The 26,244-nt window shown below is 43.4% G+C and overlaps 1 protein-coding gene across 4 annotated transcripts in view; it reads left to right on the top strand.

Moving 5' to 3' along the window:
- Nucleotides 1–205: 205 nt before the first annotated feature.
- The window catches only part of CLUL1 (clusterin like 1), a 42,214-nt gene continuing 16,175 nt past the window's right edge, over nt 206–26,244 (top strand). For 2 of the 4 annotated variants that reach the window (XR_011361863.1, XM_069960079.1), the window contains exons 1-5: nt 206–569; nt 8,845–8,998; nt 18,724–18,881; nt 21,738–21,853; nt 22,627–22,775. Coding sequence is in view for 3 of the 4 variants with exons in the window: in XM_069960079.1 (XP_069816180.1) it covers nt 21,739–21,853; nt 22,627–22,775 (264 nt within the window). In the remaining variant the exon portion in view is untranslated. Of the gene's footprint in view, nt 570–2,819; nt 2,864–8,844; nt 8,999–18,723; nt 18,882–21,737; nt 21,854–22,626; nt 22,776–26,244 lie in introns of those variants that run through there. The other 2 variants (XM_069960082.1, XM_069960081.1) reach the window with 2 other exon arrangements.

Genomic DNA, 26,244 nt, shown 5'->3' on the forward strand with positions numbered 1-26,244 from the left:
GGGGCAACTGAGCCCGTTTCACTTTACACCATGTTTGATAAATCTCCCCCTTCTGTCTTCATCAAAAGATTGAGGAATATTCAAATCTCCTCAGGTTGTAAGGAAAGGACATATAAAACTTAAAGGGTTTTTTCTGGCAAAATGTATTTATGATCTATCCTCAAGACAGGTCATTAATATCAGATTGGTGGAGGTTTGCCAGCTGTTTGCCAGAGCTGTGGTGCTGTTATAAATAATGAAACAGAGCAGGGAGATGGCTCCGTACATTGTGTAGTGACCACTCTGGGCTCACTGTGTAGAGAATAGGTAATAAATAAATTCTGCCTGGAAACGCCATTTAAGTGATTGAAAAATACATCTTTACAACAACATATGGTGATACTAGGCTCCAAACCGTCTATGTAACCTAAAAACACCAGACCCCAATTACCTCACACTGCCACTGACTACATTAGGCTGTAAAGGAAGAAGAACTTTACCTTTCATGACAACGACCTAAAACATCAACAAAGGAATGGCTTCTCCAGAAGAGGATAAAAGTTTTGGAATTGTTCAGCCATAGCCCAGACGTAAATCCTTTTTAAGTATTCCTCATCTCCTAACCTCATCTTGTGATTTCTTTCCATGTAATTTATTTAGGACTCTGCAGTAGGTCTGGGTGCTCTCCCCAATACTGTATCTATGCCTCTCAAACCGTATAAAGACCTCCTTTTCTAAAATAGCTACCACCCGATTTTTTCTGATATAATACTATTTCCCCCAAATCCTAGCTATGAGCTAAACATGGTGCTGACCACCCTAAAAGGGACCAAATGAGTTTTGTACCCTGACTTTAGACCCCTAAAACATTAGGAGGATGGTCTGTTTTACTAATATTTATTGAAATCAAGGTATCCCTGCCATACTAGATATTCACACAGCCATTTCCAGCTGATTTAGGGAATAACAGATTCTCGAAATGTGTTATTTTAGCCTTTTATACTTTTTTTACACCTACTCGTTGTGGAAACATTATTGGCAGCGTCAGAAACCATTCCAGACTTTTTTCCCCCTTTCCTTTACCGTACCATTGAAACGGGCTGCACTTGCGGAAGCACCCAGTCACCAGGATCACCTGGCCGGCAGCCTATGTTTAAAACTTTGAGTTAACCTTGGATAGGGGTGAGATGTACAAACCCAAGGGGCTGTAAGGTGAGAGTCCATATTTTTTGCGCACCTACATTCTATCCCACAGGATTACATGAGGCGCCATCCTCCTGGCCTTCTTTGTCACTATCTCAAAGAGATGGAAGTCAGATTTACTTTAATTCAGCAACAGGAGAATAATCCAGAACAAGGAATGCTGAGGAGGTAATACAGACTCTGTAACTGTAATCCACAAGGAAGCAGTATCTTTACATTTGGTAAACCTCAAAGCAAATACACATGCAAGTCTTTATAGCCCACAAAGCAAAACAAAAGTTCTCTATGTGTAGCTGCGGAGGAAGAGAGTTACAGCGATAGAGTCGGCTGGTGGTCTTTTAAAGAGAATGTATACCCTAGATTCTTTTTTAAAACGGATACTGGAACATATTTTTTTTCTATTGCAATTTTTTAATTTAATTTTTTGCAATCTTGAGCTGTTTTTAATAGTGTTTAAATACTTTATTATTTACTTTACAAAACATTCCAAGGACAAACATGGTATCCTATTTGCATTAATGGGAAAAATTACTGGACATACTTTAGGAGAGGTCGTTCCACAAGGAGGGAGAGGCTGAGCTGTGAGCTTCAGCTAACATTTTTTTCTATATACTGGTGCCACCTTTCACTGTGATCCTGTACAGATCACCTTACAACAGCCTCCTCCTTATCAACGAGGACAGAACATGAAGTCTTAGTTTAGTTTTTGGCTTATTGATAAAAAATAGAAACTACGACATTTCAGGATTATTATAAAATAAATATCATAAAATGGAAAAAATATTACCAAGATTCTAACAAAATGGATCTAGAATAAAAATGTGATTTTTAAATATAGGTAATTTCTTTTTTAACAACACATTCCCTTTAACCCCTAGCTGCACCAGGACATTACTGAACATCCTGGTACCACTAGGGGAGTTCAGAGGGGGGTCGCGCGGTGACCCCGCTCTGAACTTCCGCGTTCCCGGGTGCTATATGCACACGGGGATTGCGGCTATTAGCGGGCACGGTCAGATCACCATGCCCGCTATTTAAGTATTTAAATGCAGCTGTCAAAGTTGACAGCTGCATCTAAATCCTTGCTGTCCCCCGTACCCCCCGTTTTTTTTCCAATTTCACCACACGTATAATTTTTTTCTGGTTTTACAGCATATTTCAGGCACAAATTACATCTGCCATTGCAAAGTACAAATAGTGGTGTAAAAAAATAAGGGCTCATCTGGGTCTCTAGGTGGAAAAATGCACGTGCTATGGCCTCATATACATTATATACACAAGGAGGAAAAAACAAAAGTGCAAAAATGAAAACTAGCTGTGTCCCCTAAGGGTTAAAGGCAGTGGCGGAACTACCACCGTAGCAGCAGTAGCTGCTGTTACGGGGCCCGGCTCATCAAGGGGCCCGGCAGTGGGGACTGCGGGGACGGCCTGTGTGATGTCCCCTGGTTAGCTCTGCAGGATGTTTGTCCTGACTCTAGCTAACCAGGGGAGAACGATGTTTGTAGAACTGCAGGGCAAACACTCACCAGCAGGGGGCAGCATCAAAAAGTACGTGGGGAGAGAGGGAGACTGGCCTGTCAGCTGCTGCAGGGAGCGTCCTGTGAGGTAGGATAACCTCTGACCCCTAGTCCTCTCCCGCTAGACCTCGGAGAGATAGTGACAGCTCCCTCCTCCTCCTCATGTAAGTGTACACTGTCTCTGATAAGAGGTGTGTGTGTGTGCGTGTGTTTTATTTCTACAGGAGCGGTGACATTATAGGACTACAACTCCCAATGTGGTCTGTCTGCTGTCTGTGCCCCCCTCCCCCCAAAGACACAGACAGACCACACTGGGAGCTGTAGTCCAACACTGTCTATATAGAAAGCAGCCCTGTGACTGCAGCTCTTGTAGGACTAAAAAAACTCATTATGCATAGTAGTGCCAGGCTGAATATATATATATATATATATATATATATATATTACAGTGCAGTACCAGGCTGCATCATGTATATGTGTGTGTGTATATATATATATATATATATATATATATATATATATATATATATATATGGCTATATATGGCTGGATATATATATATATATATATATATATATATATATATATATATACAGTAGCAGGCTGGAGAAATATATATATATATATATATATATGTGTGTATGCAGTGCAGTAGCAAGCTGGTAGGCAGGCAGTTACAGAATGGAGGTGTCTAGTATGGCAGCACTATATAGTCACAGTATGGTGGTATTGGTCAGGTCTGGTATGACAGTGTTATCCAGTCACAGTATGGCGGTATTGGTCAGGTCTGGTATGGAGGTGTTCTCCAGTCACAGTATGGCGGTATTGGTCAGGTCTGGTATGGCAGTGTTATCCAGTCACAGTATGGCGGTATTGGTCAGGTCTGGTATGGAGGTGTTCTCCAGTCACAGTATGGCGGTATTGGTCAGGTCTGGTATGGCAGTGTTATCCAGTCACAGTATGGCGGTATTGTTCAAGTCTGGTGTGGCAATGTTATCCAGTCACAGTGTGGCGGTATTGGTTAGGTCTGGTATGGCAGTGTTATCCACTCACAGTATTGCGGTATTGGTCAGGTCTGGTATGGGAGTATTATCCAGTCACAATATGGCGGTATAGGTCAGGTCCGGTGTGGCGGTGTTACGCAGTCACTGTATGGTGGTATTGGTCAGGTCTGGTATGGGAGTATTATCCAGTCACAATATGGCGGTATAGGTCAGGTCCGGTGTGGCGGTGTTACGCAGTCACTGTATGGTGGTATTGGTCAGGTCTGGTATGGGAGTATTATCCAGTCACAATATGGCGGTATAGGTCAGGTCCGGTGTGGCGGCGTTACGCAGTCACTGTATGGTGGTATTGATCAGGTCTGGTGTGGTGGTGTTATCCAGTCACAGTGTGGGGGGCCCCATTGGAAAGTTTGCTATGGGGCCCAGCCATTTCTAGTTACGCCCCTGGTTAAAGGGGTTATTCAGCATTAGAATAACATGGCCACTTTCTTCCAAAGACAGCACCACACTTTTCTCCAGCTCAGGTGCGGTTTGTAATTTAGTTTCATTCAATTCAATGGAACTTAGTTGCAAAACCCCACACAAACCGGAGACAAGAGATGTGCCATGTTTTTCTTATACTAGATAACCCCTTTAAGCTTGGAAGTAAGTCCTCTGGAGGGCTTGTGACCTACTAGGCTGTAAAGGCAGGTGTGGGTTATATTCACTGTCCAGTGCCCAACACAACCTTTCCCCTTTTTCCTACCCAACCATTTCCAGGCGTTGGCCATGTGGCGCAGGGCTAAATAAGGGATCTGCCCTCATCAGACAAAATTTTTTTTATTTCAAATCAACTGGTTTCAGAAAGTTACATAGATTTGCAATTTACCTTTATTTAAAGATCTCGTCTTCTAGTACTTATCAGCTGGTATATTTTTTCCAGTCTGACACAGTGCTCTCTGCTACCACCTCTGTCCCTGACAGTTTTGGTCACGGAAAGAGATGGCAGCAGAGAGCACTGTGTCAGATTGGAAAGAATACACCACTTCCTGTAGGACATACAGCAGCTGATAAGTACTGGAACAATTGATATGTTTTAATAGAAGTAAATAACAAATTTATACAGCTTTTTGACACCAGTTGATTTAAGAGAAAACAGTTTTCACTGGAGTACCCCTTTAATACTTCCTGACATTGCCAACAAGGAGCTCTGTGATGCCTGAATAGTACAGGCTCCAAGCATTAAGGGTGTTTATCTATACACTCTCACATGTGAATAAGCAGATATTACATACTGTATTATGTACTACTTCCATGCATTGCATTTTATGCTTCATTTTGATGCTACTTGAAACATTGAATAAAAACAATTGCAAGAAAGGACAACATATGGAGATAGAGATGGGCCCCAGACAAATCTATATGCATCATATAAGTATGGAAAACCTGGACCTATATTATCTTTTGGCTAAAACAAAGGACACAAATACTTATAAATTGCATCTGGCTGAAGACAAGTGTCTTGTGATGTTTTCTGCCAGAGATTGTCTCATTTTGTATGATTTCAGGAAGTCATCCAGATAGGAATGCCTATGAGGAGGAAATGAATAACAGGTGGGATGAGATAAGTGACATAATGACTGACCACAGTTACTGTCCTGCCTTACTAAATAGATTTACTGTAAGGATGACGGAATATTATACCTGTCCTGTTGTCTGACAGCTAGAAGTAACATTCATTTGTAATTCCAGTTTCATAAATAAAATCCTGACGGATGATCATTAGATTGATTTACTAGAAAAGGATAATCTAACTACAGACCTCATGTAAACTGGCAAAGATAGTGGGATTCTCAGGGTATGGGGATGTCACTTTAACACCTACCACCTACTTATCCACTATCCCAGACGAAGCATACCCCTTCATGGCAAATGTTGTTCAAGAATGATGTGAGGTACATGGCAAAGAGTTCAAGGTTAGCCATTAAATTCTTCAGATCTCAATTCAATGTAGCATCTGTGGAATGTCCAGGAAAAATGAGCTGGATCTATGGAGGTCCTACCTGACCCTTATCTTTGGAGACTTAGGGGCACGTGTATCAATAGAATACATTCTTTTCACTGCGTATCAATAGAATAATAATAATAATTTTTATTCATATAGCGCCAACACTTTCCGCAGCACTTTACAATTCTGGGGGTACATACATAGAAGACATTTTTTAGCATTGCATTATATTTTTAGTTTACATTGCTGGATTTATCAAGAGACTTGTGCTTCTTGACAAATTGAACCAAGAGGAGACTGCTATGCAGCAACCTAAAAAAAGCAATGCCATTTTTAGCATATTTTTTTTAGTTAACCAGGGCAAAAATATTGGCAAATTTTGGGCACAGGATGCCTCCCTGTGCACAATGCCATGTACCCTCCCCAAATGCTGTGCAATGCCATGCCCCCTCCTTGTGCAAAAACCTGTGATCTGCCCCTTGAAGTATCCGCTGCTGATTTCTTGATGCCAGATCCCAAAGAACACCTTCAGATCTTAAGGCATCATGCTTCAACGGACCAGAGCTTCTCTGTTGGCATGAAAAGAAGTTAAACAATGTTGGATAAATCCACAAGATTTGTGCAAAAGGCGGGCGGTTGTATGCCGGGGAGCATGTGTGGTGTCATGGCAGCTCTGTGGGTCAAGGGTGACTTGGGCACTTGTAACGGTAGCCTGGAGTGGTGTTGTAACCCACCCCCAGACAAACAGGCACTGTTTCTGAGATTTCGGATAACCCAAGTGTAAACCTGTAGTCCAATAGCTTAACCAGGATAACGTCCATTTACTTAAGATCTCCACTGCAATACAACAATACTTTGGCAACTGTAGGTGCAGGCAAGAGGTAGTAGTAGTAGTTTGTAGACAAGAGTAAAGTGGAGTAGACAAGCGTCTTGAGGACCCTGTCCAATGTAGCTGTGTACTCTGCCGGGATAGCGTAGTAGATAAGAGAAGAAGAGAAGAAACTTGTACTCATGTATAGATAACTTGGATCTGACCATTTTGCCCTATAGTGTCGGGATACCCGTCCTGTTAGGAAAGTATGAGGTCCCAGTTCCCTGCACTGGGTTGGGCAGACTTTCCAGGAGTTCCTATAATAGCCGTGCCTTGCAGTAGGATACGTAGGCATTATCTGGAGCTTTGTCCCACTGGGGTCAGTACCCAACTCAGGTTTGCTGCCCTGTACAGTGTATCCCTGGTGTGGACAATGAGATCTTTAGAGGACATCCTTCCTCCTGAGGGGGGTAAAGTACTGCCTGCTAGTTGAAGATACTTTCAAAAGAACAAATCTGTTTTCCTGGTTTCTGACAAGGGTCCTGACTCGAGCCAGGCCCTGGCTCCACTGCAGCAGGAACTGTCTCTCTGTGTGTGTGTGTCTCTCTCTCCACTGACTAAAGAAGAAGACCCTTCCACCAGGAACTAGCTCCTTTTTATAGGGCTACCTTAGAAAGTGTAGGATTGGTGGGGCTGTACAGAAGTGAGAATAGAGGTGATAGGGCAGAACAAGAGGGAAAGAAGGCCTGCACCTGTGATCAAACCTGTCACATGAAAGAAAACATTTAACCTGTTGCTTCCTTCAGCTGTGCTTTACATAATACCTATAAGAAATACAGCGACACCTAGTGGGGGAAAAACTAACAGTACACTCCTTCTTCATCCCACTGTGAGAACCATAGGGAGTTACTTTGCCCAGGTGCATAAAAGACTTAGTGGCACACCTGTGCTGGGACACTACATTTGCTCATCTCTTGTTTTAATATTATGGTTGATTAGTGTATATTATAGTCTGCATGAAACATGGCAGTTTTCCAATTTGTAAAAAATTGGCTTAAAATAATGTTTGTCCAACCCCATAGCCACTGCTCCACATTTATTATTGAGCTGCAGAGCTGGTCTTTGTGTCTGCATCTGTTAATGTGGTTAAATATGACAAGTCTTTGCTCTCCTGCATACAGAGCCTGCATTGGTAGGACTGGGCTTTCACACTGACCTGTACTGTGACAGGTACCTAATATAACAAGTACCCTGTGACCAGCAAAGCACATACAGTATATAAAGCACAGTGCTGACAAATGCAGAAGCTCTGCTTCTACATTCTGTCAGCTTCTGGTATAGCCCATGACATTAGTAATGACATTACAGGGACTCTCTCAGTAGACTGAGCCTGGAGTCTGCTTCATGCCTGTCTATACAGAAAAAACTGATAACAGTGATCTAATCGGTTATCACCTACGAAATGGAGACAGCACGAAACACAGAAAATGTGTCCCTAACCTGTACCCTGTACTGTAAAGAATGATAGCGGGACCATAGTTACAATGAAGTACTTTTGCCCCTCTGCCTTTTGTCTCCAACCCCTCCTTATAGTGTGTAAGCTCTTGTGAGCAGGGACCCTCACTCCTCATGTACGACTTGATAATTACATGTGTATCTCTGTTATGTCTGATTTATGTCTATATATGTACCTCCAGAGTTGTAAAATGCTGCGGAATCTGTTGGCGCTATATAAATAAAAATTATTATTATTATCATTATTATAAAGAAATAGCATGCAATGTAAAAGGGAAGACATTAGAATCAGCGTGTGTTATGATAGACAAAATACAGGCCGCCATAAACAGCACCCAGTACTCTACTAACAGATTTAGGGTAAAATAGAAAGGGTAAAAGTAGGAACCCTCCATTGTCCAATTCAAATACCAATTCCAAAAATAACAGCATATGAGGTAAATGAAAGCTATACAGTTCCCTATAATACAACTGTATGGCCACCATTCAGAATCTAGATCTTAGGACCCACCCTCCCCCTTTATGATATAGTAATTATTACCTGGTATACGGACAACCACTTTTTCCAATTCCACCTTTTTTGCCTTCTGGCGGCGCCGGCGCCGACACCAATATATACCGCTGTGAAATAAAATAAAATCCTTAGATAAACATATAGATCTGTATCATGAGCCTGACTGCAATAGTTGCTGCGCCCCCTATAGTTCTGATAGTAAAGTACATGTTAGCTTCGATTCCCAGAAAATAGAGATAGATAATATATATTATGTCTATATTAAGCTGAAATTGTGAAAATTCCTAAATGTTTCCTTTCCCATCCCCCTCAAGGCTTTGTAGTAGAGATCCCATAACCTCAGAGCCAACTATAACCATCACAGAATATAACCAGCAGGAACTTACCAGAAAATGATGACAACAGCAGCCACAATCACCCCTACAAATCCCAAGGATGAGACTTGCGCCTGGTAATAAACAAAGACAGGTATTATTATATGTTATTTATTGCTATTATGAAAATATATCTATATCATAAAAATGAAAGTCTTTTTGTCTGTCTTTCTTTCTGTCCTCTATAGACTTCCAAACGCCTGAACCATTTTTGACCCCAAATTTGGCCCACAGATACATTGGGTGCCCAGGAAGGTTAGAGCGAAGGTCCCGTTCTTACCAGATGTACAGGAGGGGAGGGGGAGGGGGAAGAGCGCCCCATAGAGATGAATGGGAGAATCTCCACACTGCACACACAGGTGATATAATTAGCTGCAGCTGCCCAGGAGAAATGGCAGTTGGAAGCCTTAGCAACCAATAGGATTACTACTTTCATTTTCACAGGGAGCTGGAATCTGATTGGTTGCTAGGGCCAGCCGCCTCACAACAGATCCACATACATAAATACAGTAAGGGTAACCCAGTGTGCACTCAATGCACATCCCGCTGCGAGTTTGTCATCAGCCCGCCCCTTTAACCCCCCAGCTGCCGGAGCATATACTTCACCTGCTCCCCGCTCCGGCTTGCTTCGGGGCTCCCGGCTTCTTCATGTCCCGCTCAGCCAATCAGTGCCCTGCGTCGGGGCAGCGCACTGATTGGGGGAGCTGGATCTGCCAAGAACCTCCAAAGCAAGCCGGAGTGGAGACCAGGTGATGTATACGGCCGGGGATTTAACGGGGCAGGCTGCTGACAAACTCGCAGCGGGATGTGCATCTTGCTGTTAGTTTGTCTGCCATTGAGTGCACAGGGTAGTGATATTTGCAGCAAGACCCGCTGCGGATTCACCCAGTGTGTTTGTACCCTAACAGTGTACAGTAAGGGGCTTACCTGCCGTGTGGTAATGTTGGGGAATGTATACAGTAAGGGGGTGTTAGAGAATGTATACAGCATAGGGGCTACCTGAAGGGGGAGTGTATAAAGCATGGGGGGCTACTTGAAGGCTGCATTGTATACAGCATGGGGGCTACCTGAAGGGGGAGTGTATACAGCATGGAGCTATCTGCAAGGGGGGTAGTGTATACAGTATGGGGGATACCTGCAGGGGAGAGTGTATACAGTATGGGGGCTAGCTGTAGGGGGGAGTTTGTAAAGCATGGGGCTACCTGAAGGGGGGAGTGTATACAGCATGGAGCTATCTGCAAGGGGGGTAGTGTATACAGTATGGGGGATATCTGCAGGGGAGAGTGTATACAGTATGGGGGCTACCTGCATGGGGGGAGTGTATACAGTATGGGGGCAACCTGCGGGGGTGAAGTGTATACAGTATGGCGGCTACCTGCGGGGGTGGAGTGTATACAGTATGGGACAACCTGCAAGGGGGGGGGAGTGTATACAGTAGGCTATATACCAGGCTGTATATAACACTGCCAATGTTGTATATAACCAGGCTCTGTATATAAAACTGCCAATGTTGTATATAACCAGGCTGTATATTACACTGCCAATGTTGTATATAGCCAGGCTCTGTATACAGTCTGATCACATGACATCTCAGTTTGGCTATTAGGTATTTGGGATGTTTGAAGTTTTTAGTTTATTTCTAATGTGCATAAGCTACAATTTACATAAATAGTGCAGAACTGTCAAGGTATATAGTGTGTAAAGGGATATATAGGGCTCCTGGCGATTTCCCCTTAAACAAAAAAACAAAACAAGGGCATAGATTTGCCTCCTGGGCGACCTTGTAACAAATCTAATTAACACACTGACACTTTACACCTGGGCAGCGCCGGGTACATTTTCTAGTATTTGTATGTAATGAACTTTATTGTACTAAAATTTGCCCCCACACTGTATCAAGAGCCCCAATACATACAGTAGTTACCTTATAACACTATTTCCACCATACAGTGATTACATATTACATGAAAACTGCAGTGAACAAAACCAAGATATCACCAATGATACCATTACATAATACCGCCACATCATGACCCCTAACACTACAACCCTATAACAGAGTTCAGTTACATCCAGTGACTCACCCAGGAAAGTCTTCTCCGATCATAGTCTGTCACCTTTTCTTTTTCTCTCCATCCAGCCTGGGCCACCTTGAAGTCTTCTCCTGGCTGTGAATCCTCTCTCCAGAATCTGCCAGACAAATATTTTAGGCTCCAACAGATACAGTAGTTAGGTCCCTTGTACCCCTATATAGTAGTTACACCCCTCCGTACCCCTATATAGTAACACCCCTCTGTGCCTCCATAGTTTCAAGTTGTCCCTGTAGTATATAGACCTTTGTGTGGACCTCCAGTTATATACAGCCCTCCTGTGCGCTCCCCCATTAGTATAAAGACCCCCCCGTGTGCTCCCCCAGAAGTATATAGCCCCCCTGTGCGCTCTCCACAGTAGTATATAGCCCCCTGTGCGCTCCCCCAATAATATATAGCCCCTTTGCTGTGCACTCCCCCAATAGTATATAGCCCCCCTGTGCTCTTTCCCAATAGTATATAGCCCCCCTGTGCTCTCCCCCAATAGTATATAGACCCCCTGTGATCTGCCCAATGGTATATAGCCCCCTTGCTGTGCACTCCCCCAATAGTATATAGCTCCCCTGTGCTGTCCCCCAATAGTATATAGACCCCCTGTGCTCTCCCCAATAGTATATAGCCCCCTTGCTGTGGTCTCCCCAATAGTATATAGACCCCCTGTGCTCTCCCCAATAGTATATAGCCCCCTTGCTGTGGTCTCCCCAATAGTATATAGCCCCCCTGTGATCTCCCCAATAGTATATAGCCCCTTGCTGTGCACTCCCCCAATAGTATATAGCCCCCCTGTGATCTCCCCAATAGCATATAGCCCCCCTGTGCTCTCCCCCAATAGTATATAGCCCCCCTGTGCTCTCCCCCAATAGTATATAGACCCCCTGTGATCTCCCCAATGGTATATAGCCCCCTTGATGTGCACTCCCCAATAGTATATAGCCCCCCTGTGCTCTCCCCAATAGTATATAGCCCCCTTGCTGTGGTCTCCCCAATAGTATATAGACCCCCTGTGATTTCCCCAATAGTATATAGCCCCCTTGCTGTGCACTCCCCCAATAGTATATAGCCCCCTGTGTGATCTCCCCAATAGCATATAGACCGCCCTGTGCTCTCCCCTAAAATTATATAGACCCCCTGTGCTCTCCCCAATAGTATATAGACCCCCTGTGATCTCCCCAATAGTATATAGCCCCCTTGCTGTGCATTCCCCCAATAGTATATAGCCCCTCCTGTGATCTCCCCAATAGTATATAGACCCCCTGTGATCTCCCCAATAGTATATAGCCCGCTTGCTGTGCTCTGCCCCAATAGTATATAGACCCCCTGTGCTCTCCCCAATAGTATATATACCCCCTGTGCTCTCTCCCAATAGTATATAGCCCCCTGTGCTCTCCCCCAATAGTATATAGCCCCCCTGTGCTCTCCCCCCAATAGTACATAGCCCCCCTGTGTTCTCCCCCCAATAGTATACAGCCTATATATCCCCCTGTGCTCGCCCCAATAGTATATAGCCCCCCTGTGCTCCCCCCAATAATATATAGCCCCCCTGTGCTCCCCCAATAGTATATAGCCCCCCTGTGCTTCCCCCAATAGTATATAGACCGCCCTGTGCTCCCCCCAATAGTATATAGCCCCCCCGTGCTCTCCCCATAGTATATAGACCCCCTGTGCTCTCGCCCATAGTATATAGACCCCCTGTGCTCTCCCCAATAGTATATAGACCCCCTGTTCTCTAGCCCATAGTATATAGCCCCCCCGTGCTCTTCCAAAAAGTATATAGACCCCCTGTGCTCTCCCCAATAGTATATAGCCCCCCGTGCTCACCCCCATAGTATATAGCCCCCCTGTGCTCTCCCCAATAGTATATAGCCCCCCCCCCCCCCGTGCTCTCCCCCTCCCATATAACATAAAAAAACAAACAGTTATACTCACCTGGGTCCTCTCTTCCTTTTGCAGTGGTCACAAGAGGCTGCACTCTCCTTACCCTCACGCCGATGTTCCAGTGACGTCGGGCGCCAGAGGGAGAGTGCTGCCTCTTGTGACCGCAGGAAGTGCGTCCACAAGAGTGACTGACAGGGAGGGAGCCAATGGCGCTCTCTCTCTGTCAGTACCGCTGCTGCTGCTAAAGCACAGCGGCGGATAGGGGAGGGCCGTGCAGGAGGCGCCATGGATGGGTAAGTAGATTACCCATTGATGGCGCTCCCCCCTGACAGGCTGGTGGCCGGAGCCCTGTGCGACCGCACTGGTCGCAAATAGCAACGGCCGGCCTGCTGAGGGGGGCCCTTTAACCAGTGGGCCCGATGCACATGAATAGCAGTGCACTTTTAATAAATATTTTTACTTTATTCAGCCTCTATTTGGAGTCTTTTGGGCAGCGCTAACATTTATGGATTAGCCACGCACCATTTTTGTACCTAGACTAGCCTATTCCCACGGGCCCCCACTTGGGAGCATCCCGTTTGGGCTATCCTAGTTGGCCTGCAGCCCTGCACTCTCCACCGAAGCACCATATCCTGGCATCTTCTGAAGACCTGGTACCCATTTGGGTGATATGCATAAAGCCCAAGGGGCTTGAAGGTGAGCACCCCATCAGCACCTTGCATTTTTAACTGACTTGTTTGTACGGTATCACACGAGGCGCTGCTGCCTGGCTTTTTTCTCTCTCCCTTGTCTAATATTGTATGTGAGCTTTCCCCATGCAGTCCCCTATAGTAGATAACCCCCTCTGTGCGCAGTCCCCTATATTAGTGATGCTTTCTATAATCTCCTACTGCTCCCCATTTTATATGATGTAATAGTCGGATGGAATGAAGAATGTCCAATGTATGTAGGAGGGAGATTTAGGGTACAAACCCACACACCGTATACGCAGCAGATACGCAACAAATACGCAGCAGATTTGATGGTGAAGATTTGATGCTGTGTTCAGGAGGTCTATATCCAAGTGAAGGAGCACACAGGGGGGCTATATACAAGTGGGGAGCACACAGGGGATCTATATACTAGTGGGGGAGCACACAGGGGGTATATACGACTGGGGGCAGCACACGGGGGGTCTATACGACTGGGGGCAGCACAAAGGGGGTCTATATACAACTGGGACAGCACACAGGGGGTCTATATACATAACTGGAGGAACACACAGGGGTCTATATACTACTGGGGAACGCACACAAGGGGTATATACTACTGGCGGCAGCGCACAAGGGGTATATACTACTGGCGGCAGCGCACAAGGGGTATATACTACTGGGTGCAGCAGACAGCGGTCTACTGTTGTGGAGCGCATGTCGAGGGGGGGAGGCCCAGTCATAACTTTGCTTGGGGCCCCAGAAATGCCAAGACCGCCCCTGGGACTGCTACATGTATTGGCACTTCTTCATTGTCGCTGGTCTCTGCCTTCTCATCAGGTTTGTCCTCCATTGTTATTATAAAGTCTGGAAGATCTGCAATGTAAAAGGGAAGACATCAGAAACAGCATGTGTGGCCACCATAAACATCACCCAGTACTCTGCTAACAGATTTAGGCCATGTTTACATGGCGTATAGAACCGGCCGTTCCGTGAGAATGGCTGGTCTCTGAAAAGATCATCCCGGCCTGTACTGCAGTACCAACCGGATGATTTTTTCCGCAACAGTGTTCTGATGCGGGCGCATCAGTGTGTGCCCGCATCAGAACTCTTCACTGCCCACTATGAAGCGAGCAGCCAGAGCCGCTCACTTCATAGTGTGCACTGACATGGTTTTCTAAGGCCACTTTTCAATGAATTGCGGCTGCAGAAAACTGACATATCCTGGCCGGAGCATATACTATGTGTATACGCTCTGGCCGGGATCCCATAGAAGAACATGCAGGGTACCATGGCGTACAAAGTACGGCCGTTGTTGCCGATTGCAAAAACGGCCGTACTTTTACGCCATGTGAACATAGCCTTAAAGGGTAAAAGTAGAGACCCTCTATTGTTCAATTCCAAGACCAATTCCAAAAATAACAGTATATGAGGTAAATGACAGCTCTACAATTCCCTATAATACAACTGTATGGCCACCATTCCGAATCTAGATCTTAGGACCCAACATTGCCCCTTTATGATATAGTAATTATTACCTGGTATATGGACAAATACTTCTTCTAAATCCGCCTTTTCTGGCTTCTGGCAGCAATGGCGCTGACACTTATATATACAAAGTAAAATCCTCAGATAAATTTATATAGATGGCTTTGTAGTAGAGATTGCATAACCTCAGAGCCGTCTATAACCAACAAAGAATATAACCAGCAAAAACTAATGAGGGCACATTATGATGGTAACTTACCATGGTAATTGATGGTACATTCACTTTAAGTTGTCAAAAAAATCGTCTGGCAACTACTACTACTACTGCTCTGTAGGCTGCAAGAACCCTTTGGGGGAAATTTATTAATGTGCGCCCGGGCGTACTTCATGAAAGAGGTGCTGATTTTTGTGCGAGCCACTGTTTTCCCAAGTATTCACACTTTTTCCCCCACATATGTCTTGCTCACCTGATGGGTGGGCCGGGAGGTTGTGGCAAGGTGGGGAGGAGACATATTTTTTCCTGATGTTATTGGCTACAGTTAAATCTCATATATATATATATATATATATATATATATATATATAGTGGTGCCATGGATTCTGAGCATAATTCGTTCAGGGACCGTGCTTGTATTACAAATCCACTCTTAGGCTATGTTCACACGTCGTATGAGACCGGCTGTTCTGGACCCCGGCCGGGTCACAGAACGGCCAGTCTCTGGCCGGATGATCTTGGCCGGTACTTAACCCTTTAAGGACATGGCCCATTTTCGTTTTTACGTTTTCGGTTTTTCCTCCTTGTGTTTAAAAGGTCATAGCACTTGCATTTTTCCACCTAGAAACCCACATGACCCCTTATTTTTTGCGTCACTAATTGTACTTTGCAATTACAGGCTGAATTTTTGCATAAAGTACACTGCGAAACCAGAAAAAAATTCAAAGTGTGGTGAAATTGAAAAAAAAAAACGCATTTCTTTTATTTGGGGGAAATGTGTTTTTACGCCATACGCCCTGGGGTAAAACTGACTTGTTATGCATGTTCCTCAAGTCGTTACGATTAAAACGATATATAACATGTATAACTTATATTGTATCTGATGGCCTGTAAAAAATTCAAACCGTTGTTAACCAATATACGTTCCTTAAAATCGCTCCATTCCCAGGCTTATAGCGCTTTTATCCTTTGGTCTATGGGGCTGTGCGAGGTGTCATTTTTTGCGCCATGATGTGATCTTTCTATCGGTACCTTGATTGCGCATATACGACTTTTTGATCGCTTTATATTACATTTTTTCTGGATTTGATGCGACCAAAAATGCGCAATTTTGCACTTTGGGATTTTTTTGCGCTGACGCCGTGTACCGTACGAGATCAGGAATGTGATTAATTAATAGTTCGGGCGATTACGCACGCGGCGATAGCAAACATGTTTATTTATTTATTTATTTGTTTACTTTTATTTAAAACCTGGGAAAAGGGGGGTGATTCAGACTTTTATTAGGGGAGGGGGCTTTTTACTATTAACAACACTTTTTTTTTTTTTTTACACATATACTAGAAGCCCCCCTGGGGGACTTCTAGTATATACACTTGGATCTCTCATTGAGATCTCTGCAGCATAGATATGCTGCAGAGATCCATGAGATCGGCACTCGTTTGCTTTCGGCTGCTGCAGCCGAAAACGAACGAGTGCCGAGCCGAGGACGGCGCCATCTTGGAGTGGTCCCCGGCCGGCATCAGTAACGGAGATCGCTCCTCCGGGACAAGGTCCCGGAGGAGCGATCTCCCCCACTAGACCCCAGGGAAACGTTGCCTCCGGTAATCGGAGGCAGCTGTCAACTTTGACAGCTGCCTCCGATTAGCTAATTAGCGGGCACGGCGATCAGACCGTGCCCGCTAATAGCAGCGGTCCCGGGCTACTCGCGGCACCCGGGATCACGGCACTTCAAAGCGGGGCCGCCGCGCGGCCCCGCTTTGAAGTGCAAGTGAGGACATATGACGTACGCATACGTCCTATGTCCTTAAGAGGTTAAGTACCGGCCGGATGATCTTTCCAGCCGCAGAGCTCTGATGCGGGTGCATCAGCGTGCGCCCACATCAGAGCTTCCCATAGCACACAGTGAAGCAAGCGGCCGGAGCCGCTCGCTTCACTGTGTGAACTGACAGGGCTTTCTGCGGCCGGAATTCACTGATTTCCGGCCACAGAAAACTGACAAGTCAGTTATTTGCGGCCCCGAACGGAATCCCGGCCGGAGCGCATACGATGTGTATACACTCCGGCCAGGATCCCATTGAAAGTAAGGCATTGTTCCACCGCGCCAAAAGTACGCCCGTTGTTGCCATCGGCAACAACGCCCATACTTTTACATAGTGTGAACATAGTCTTAAACTAAAGCGAATTTTACCATACAAAATCATATAAATGCAAACAATAATAATTTTTTAAATGATTTTTTATTCTGAATAACATGTGAAACAAATGAAACAAACATACAAATATTTAGAAACAGCTGAATATGTGATATCATAAGTTACTATACAGTATAGCAATCAGCATGTGGAGTATAATGTATAGTAAGTGCATAAACCTGATAACGCAGCAGCAGTTTGTAGATACAGGATGGAGCTGCAGATCCCCATAATGCAGTAGCGTAGTACAACAGGCTACAACAGAAAAGCAGGACTGCTGTCAAAAGTCTGTGTGGTCACAAGACAGCAATGGGGAAGGGGTGTGAGCTTAGCATGGACCAATCAGAAAGTGAGAATTACAGAGCTGTGCAGGAGGACAGTGACAGAAACTTTTCTTTACAGCAGTGTGAAAGGCTAAGTGTAAGTGCAGGCACATTATAGCAGCAGCGTGTACAGCTTAGTGTAAGTGCAGGCACAGTATAGCAGCAGTGTGTATAGCTTAGTGTTAGTGCAGGCACATTATATCAGCAGTGTGTATAGCTGAGTGAGAGTGCAGGCACATTATAGCAGGAATGGAGAGGATTGAGAATACAAGAGCTGACAGAGACTGCAGGGAGCATGAAGGAATGAGCAGGGCAGATGTGGGCACAGTATAGCAGCACTCTCTGTCCGGGGAGAGAGGGGTTACAGCTATGAAGAAATTACCTCCACAGTTATGCCCCCTGATACAAGCCCCAGCCTGAAGTGGATCTGCTATGATTTGGAAGGTGAGGGAGATTTCCTGGGTAAGAGTACAGGGCTGTAGACCCCGCTATGCAGACCATGCCCCTCCCCCACTCGCGCTCCCACCAAGTACAGGGAGCTCTTAAACCAAAGCAATGCTGTTATACTAAGTTACAATTTTGATATATATATATACATATATATATATATATTTTTTTTTTTTTTTTTTTTTTTTTTTTGTTACAAAAATAATGTGGTCAGATATTAGCTTTGTTTTTTGTTTTTCAAATGAAAACATTTTGTTTGTGCAATTTTTCTGTCATAGGTCTGTTTTTGCTCCTGCATTAAAAATAACACAGGTACTAAAACATAATTTAAAAAAAAACAAAAAAAAGAATATCTTAAGAAGTTCAGTCATTTTAGATGTGTTTTGGCCCCCTCCCCCCATCACTAAAAATACAAAATGAGGAAGCCATACTAGGGTATGATGAACTTAGAATAAACATGCTTTGTGTCTAGCATATTGTGTGTGCTTTCTCTTTAAGATAAACCACAGGGATTAAAGGTCCTGGGCAGTAAGGATGTCCATTTGTGATTATGTTAATTGGATTAACAACCAAGTCATCACATAAATTGTTCTGTAGGAGATTTTGCACTGACGATCTGTGACGCGGACATCTGCCCCATTGCTCAAGAATAGAAGGTTTTACATCTTTTGTCTATAGTATTGATTTACTTTAGCATAACTGCATATATTTGTTCTGTTATACTTATGTGGACTGTGATACCGATATGACAATGTTACGGCATTGTAATAGGGAGGAATGTGACAAACTGTTTTACATTGTGAATGCTGTTACAAGCTTAGCATTTCTCTATTCTTCATAATATATCAAATTATCCCTATGTATTGGTTTAAAGAACATTGGAATACAATCTCTTGGTGAAGAGAGCTACAGAGGAGACTCATTTATTGTCTGTTTGTTTGTATTTTGTCAGTTTATTACTTTACAGTTTACATTACACCTTGTTTGTGGTATACAGTATGCTCACATCAACCACTTAATGCTCCCAATGTAAATACCAAATATATCCATAGCCTATAATGGGCTTGACATATGTCAAAGTACATTCCTTTAAGATATATACATAGTTTTTAATATGGAGGGTGAAACTGTGTTGCTAGTCAATGCAGACATGTAAATATAATGCAGCTATAACATTTTTAGGGTATATTCACACGGACGGGCTTGCAGCGAGATTCTCGCTGCGAGCCCGGCAGGTCCTGGCAGTTCCCATACACTACATACTTGCTGCGGTCTAAACGACCGCAGCTAGTATGTAATTATACCGCCCTTAACCCCTTCTGCTCCCGCCCGGCTTCCCCGCTGTAAGCATACATTACCTGTCCTTGCTGCACGGGTCCGGCGTCCTGCTCTCCTGTCCGGCCAATTAGTGTGTTGCCCAGCTGCAGCAAGTATGTAGTGTATGGGAACTGCCAGGACCTGCCGGGCTCGCAGCGAGAATCTCGCTGCGAGCCCGTCCGTGTGAATATACCCTTAGGGTACAAACCCACTTGGCGGGTCTGCAGCGAGTCTCCATGCTGCGTTTTTGCAGCGAGACTCGCTGCAGATCCCGGCCCTATACTTGTAATGGCAGACAAACACGCAGCAGGGATGTACATCCCTGCTGCGAGTTTGTCTGCAGCCCACCCCATTAACCCCCCGGCCGCCGGAGCTGATACTTCACCTGATCCCGGCTCCGGCGGTTCCCGATGTCTTCAGCAAGCCGGAGCGGGGACCAGGTGAAGTATATGCTTCAGCCAGCCGCCCGCAGCCCTGGCCGCCCGATCGCCCCCCCGCAGCACCGATCGCACGCCCCCCCGCAGCACCGATCGCTTACACGCCCACCCGATCGAGCGGCCGAGGCTGCAGGGGGGCGTGTAAGCGATCGGTGCTGCGGGGGGGCGTGCGATCGGTGCTGCGGGGGGGCGATCGGGCGGCCAGGGCTGCGGGCGGCTGGCTGAAGCATATACTTCACCTGGTCCCCGCTCCGGCTTGCTGAAGACATCGGGAACCGCCGGAGCCGGGATCAGGTGAAGTATCAGCTCCGGCGGCCGGGGGGTTAATGGGGAGGGCTGCAGACAAACTCGCAGCAGGGATGTACATCCCTGCTGCGTGTTTGTCTGCCATTAAAAGCATAGGGCCGGGATCTGCAGCGAGTCTCGCTGCAAAAACGCAGCATGGAGACTCGCTGCAGACCCGCCAAGTGGGTTTGTAACCTTAAAATGAAAAATGTAGTTACAACCTTACAGCCCAGAGTTGTGTAGACATGCACAGCCTTGAACACAGCACTCACTACACTGTTTTAGTGTACCTCTGATGATAGATTTAAAGGGAACCTGTTACAAAGCCAATCACTTTGGAACAGTTTAGGCTGGGTTCACACTCTATTTTTGGAATCCATTTTTTTTCATTTTTGCATTTGTGTGCATCCGTTTTTATCCTTTTTTCCTTTGACTTCCAATATAAAAAAAGGATCAAAACTGATCTATTTTTATTAAACGGACACAAAAATTAGGTCGACTACTTTTTTCAACATATACAAAAACGTAGTCAACCTAATTTTTGTGTCCGTTTAAAAAAAAAAAATCTGTTTTTTTTTTATATTGGAAGTCAAGGTAAAAAGGGATCATAACAGTTGCAAACAAATGCATCGGTTTGTTTAATCTGCTTTTCTGCAAAAAAAAAAAAAAAAATGGATTGCAAAAACGTAGAGTGAACCCAGCTTTACTGTCACTAGATAATCAGGTTGTTTTGGATATGTCCCAAACCAAGTTCAAAGCATGAGCCTTCTTTCAACTAATAGAGCTTGTGCACGGAACTTGGCCAGCATGGGGTCTATCGAAGACGACCCAAACCTTTGCCATTCCAGAATGATCAGTTTTGTGACAGGTATCCTTTGGGAATTTCCGAGGACATACATTATAGGTGGGGTTCACACCATTGTCATTGTATTGATAGTTGTTTTCCATCATAGAAGTATAATAAAAGCAGTAGTAGTAGTAGTACCCAATCCCATACATGATGGACACCAGGAGTGATTTCATTTATGTCCGCTGAGATGGTGTCAGGCACTTTATTACACAATATGGTGCCGCATGCTGTGCTGCTTTGTCTTGGAGTTTTAACTGAATTTGCAATAGAGGCTTTTAATAGAACCCTCAATGCAGAATGTGAAAAAAGCTTCAATATGTCCAGTCACGTTTCTAATCTAGAATTAAAAGCGATCTGTCAGCTGTAAATTCTTCTCATAGCTGCAGACATGAGATGCTGATAGGGAGATGTAATAAATGATACCTGTATTTTAGCTTATGGCTGTTAGAAAAGTTATACAATGCTGTTTCTCCCCTAAACTCATGCAGCATGGAACTGAATGTTCTGTTAATATATGGCAGCCAATGTATGGTACCAGTTCAGTAAGCTGAAGAAGGTGGAGGATGCTTAGAATGTAGATCAATGTGGAACAAAGGACATCAGATTTTTGTCTGTTTTTACAGGATGAATATGAAATACTTATTTGCACTGATAATATTTCTACTTTGTGTAAAACATCAGCAGAGTGCGCCAACATCTACAGATTTAGAGGACATTTCTCTCAGCAAGAAAGTTAAAGGTAAATGTCACCTGATAGGATGTAAAGAGGTATATGGGGCCCAGGAACTAACAGTCTATTTCCTTTTCCTACTTGCCACTGCAGCGTTGGATGGGAGCAAAGACTGTGTTTTTACTTTAGAGGGCATCTGTCAGCTTTACATGCTCAGGGATCACGTGCATAGAAGGCATTGCTGAGCCACAGCATGCCTCCTCCCTCTCCTCTTCTCCTTGCCTTTACTGATTGACATACAAGACTCAGTTTGTATATCAATCATACAAGGGGCTGGCAGGGGTGGGGGAGGTAGGAGGCCTGCATGCTGTAGCTCAGCAACATCTCCTTGACACGTGATCTCTAAGCATGAAATATAGCTGACAGGTTCCCTTTAATGTCTAAAAAACTGCTGTTTCCTCTGCAACTCAAGCATGTGGTATGTAGTAAGACAGCTAGCAAAACAAATAGCCAGACTGATTACAGTATGCAAGTTTATAGGTGTAGCCTGTGCTTGGTTTTGAATGTTCTCCTTGTCTCTCCTAATAAATGCTGTAAACCTTTAGCCAAAAATATCCTATTATTTTGTCCAGAATACACAGAGCTCTGTCTTATAGCAAACCATACACCTGTGTGAGCAGCACATCCCTAGGCATACAGGAAGTAAACAATGAAGAGTACTATAGACCGAATACATCTTGGAAACTGAGGAATTGATACAGAAAGTATGTTTCAAATTTGTATTCAATTTTATTACACAATAAATAAGGTTTGTTTTCTTTACATTGTCCGTCTTTGCGTAGAACTTTCCAAACTTGGAGAGGAGTATGTAGTAGAAGAGATAGAGAAAGCCTTACTGGGTGTAAAACAAATGAAGAAGATTATAGAAAGAAATGAGGAGAAACATGAAAATATTCAGAAATCTCTCAAGAAAACCAAAGAAGAAAACCAGGTAGAGAACATTGCCTAAGTATCATGTATTTACAGTATACTAATAAATGTAACTTATCATAAATGATATCCCCCAAACCATCTTTTCCCCAAAGTGAATAATTAAAAAATTTGATAGACTGTCTAGGTACTCTTATATATCCCTTTAATTTCCTTAAAGTGTCACTGTCGTTATAACTTTCAAAATCTAAATAAACAGTAGATGTGATATAAAGCAAGTTTTCAATATACATTTATTATTTTTGTTGTTATCATGCTGTAAAACAAAGCTGAACTTTCCAGAAATCCAGGTCCAGTTTCCTGAAGGCAGATTTTCTGACTTTTGTTGGTTTTAAAAAACAGACAAAACACAGGACTTCCAGCCAGTACAGAGAGTCACTGCTCAATGTGTCCATCAATCACATGACTGTCTTCTCTCTGTGAGCGCTCACATGGGCTGGGATACACAGGACTTCATGTTTTCTGACTGTTTCCTGTTTTTTGAGAAAAAAGAGTCAGAAAACAGGAAGTGCCGTGTTCTCCATGATAACTAAAAATAAAAATAATGAATGTAAATTACAAACTTTATATACTGTTAATTTAGATTTTAAAAGTTATAACGACAGTGACACTTTAATCACTTACCTCTTCACCTGCCTTTCTGCAGTTTAGTGTTTTTGTAGCTCCTCTACTAAACATCTTTGCATATATACCAGTTTGATATGGTTTTGTAATTGGTAATTCACTGGTTTATTTTAATCTACTGTGTCTACTCATGTTAACATTTTGGTATGAAAGGCAGAGAGATAGATATGAAGGCCTGAGAGTGGGGATGAGGAAAGCTCCATTGGGGCAGTGATTTTAGAATGTACCCCACCACTCTTGGTCTAACAGTTGTCATACATATAAGCATTCATTTAATTCTCCTCTGTTGCATGTCCTATTATGAACTCCTAGCTCAGTCATAACCACAGTGATCAGATGATTGTCACAGAACCTGCTACTGGCCACTGGCTCCTGCTTTATAACTCACTGACACTTCGTGCTGCTCGGCTCTGGGAAAAGCTGGATCTAGTCCTGGGAAACTGAGAGAAGTTTCCTAGGACTGGATCCAGCTTTTTCAGGCACCCGGGGAGGAGCGGCATGGAGCGGCAATGTGTTATAAGGCAACTGGTTGATGAGCTGATTGCAGAGATAATCAAGTGCTTCGCTTCGTTATTACTGTAAATTTCCTTATCTCTACACACTATATAAAAGTACTTTTAGATATACTTTCCTGACACCAGTGCTTTCAATGGTTCACTTAGCATGCTGTTCAGGACATAATAAGATCCACGAGCATCAGTATCAGCATTAATTACACATTTAGTCAATCGGATTCTCAAGTATCTAAATTAAGAGAGTCCACAACTACTTTTCTGTGGACATGCTCCATTCAGTACATAATGTGCACCCAGTAAGCCATAACCCTGCTGGATTTTAACTTATTTGTGTGTAAATGTCATAGGAAATGGAATGTTTATTCACTAGCTGACAGTGTGATCACGAGAGTTCTTCTACCAGGCGGCTCGTGAGTCTTTCAGCATGGTTTTCTTGGAACAGTTTCTATTTAAATAGGTAACACAGTGGACTGCTTTAAACTCTCACAGTTTGATCACACTTCCAGTGTAGATGAGTAAAGTAAACAGCCATTAAATGAGAACATTCCCAATGGGACGTATTCTTAAATAAAAACATTAAATTAACAATACTCTCCTAATGATCCACTTTACTTTTTATGCTTCCCGTACAGCTGCTGACTACAGGGATCATTCTGGAATAAACCATGGCCCCCTGCGTGTCTCTCTAGTGGCCCCATTATAGTCATTTGTATAATGTCAGGAATGAGAAATATGTGCATACTTTATCGTCTCACATTTAATATTGATAGCTTGTTACAGCAAAGACAAACACTATGTCAACTAAGAAATTTTATATCTTAGAATTGGGAACAGACTTCTCTATGTCACAATTATTTTATTACAGATTTAAAATGTATTGTTAGGGGTTACTGGTGATTGGGGAATTTTTAAGCCACATTTATACTTTAAAGGGCAACTCTCAAGAGGGTAGAAGCATTTTACCTAGTGTTATAACCCTATAGTAAACAGGTTGCTGAGAATGAAGCTAATCTTCTTGTTTTAGGTTGTTGTTTTTATATATGTAAATTAGGCCATTTGGTGCACTGGGGGCGGGACAACCATGACACACCCTTCTAATGAACATCCATCCGATGCTCTGCAGTGATTTCACTTCGATGCCCATTACTGTAGAGTGCTGCCCCAATATTAATGAGGAGTGGTGGGCCAGCTGAGGAGGATCGGTGCGGTAGTCCCACTTCCAGTGCACCAAATTGCCTCATTTACATATCTAATAAACTACTGTCCAGAAAACGGACAAGGACAAGGTAATTACCTTAATCCTTAGCAACCCGTGCGCTATATGGACAGATCTGCAGGTTGGAGGTTTCTAACCTGCTGATAGCTTCCCTTTAAACTCTTTGAAATGTTCCTTACAATTATTTTTTTTGCCTTATCTAAAAGTAGTTGCCATCATTAGGGAATACCATTACTTGGTATACAACAATGTTTATGTAAGTAGTATGTGTCTGGTTAAAATTCACATAAATGCCTGGAGTCAATGTTTCCCAGCAGAACGTGGCATCATACCACTTATGATGGCTTATAAATGTATTATTGTACCACCTCTTTACCATATAAGTGACAAATGCACACTCAGCCTCTTTTGCAGTGTAAAAAATGTAATTTCGTACACCAGACCACCTATTATCCATGGATACTATTACCAATATATAGTATACAGAGAACCACCAAACAGGTATAAAATATTCATACACTGTGAGGGTGAAAAAAGTATTCATGGTACAATAGCCAGTATGGGTTATGGCATAATAATTATACCGTAACGATGTAAGGTGCAGCTCACCTGTATCTGATTTGGCTGAGGTTAACTGGAATACACCATCCAATGTACACAGTAACTAAAAAAAAAATTCTTAAACATACCAGTCCTCAAAGCAAAATCTGATAATATGTGTCAATTTATTGTAATAAAATGTAATAAAAATGTGTATAAATATATAATAAAAAAAAAAAAAAAAAAAAAAAAAGATCTTAAACCTGAAATGTCTTTCTGTCTAGTCCAGGATAAAATACTCATAAACACATTAAAAGCATAAGCCATACAAATACATAAGCCCCGGGGCCCTTATAGTACAATGCATCAACACAGAGGGTTAGGGAGTGCGGTACAAAAGCATATGAAAACAAATAAAAGAAAAATGGAAGAAAAAAGAAAACAAAACAAAACAAAACATAAAGGTGTAAAAGTGTATAAAACAACTAAATACTCATATAAATAGCCATATAGTCATTGTACTGCAATGCTTCAAATATAATCAGCACAAGTAGTGGTAGAACTGGTCTTTTGGT

Source organism: Dendropsophus ebraccatus, chromosome 2 (assembly GCF_027789765.1).
Source record: "Dendropsophus ebraccatus isolate aDenEbr1 chromosome 2, aDenEbr1.pat, whole genome shotgun sequence".
NCBI lineage: Eukaryota > Metazoa > Chordata > Amphibia > Anura > Hylidae > Dendropsophus > Dendropsophus ebraccatus.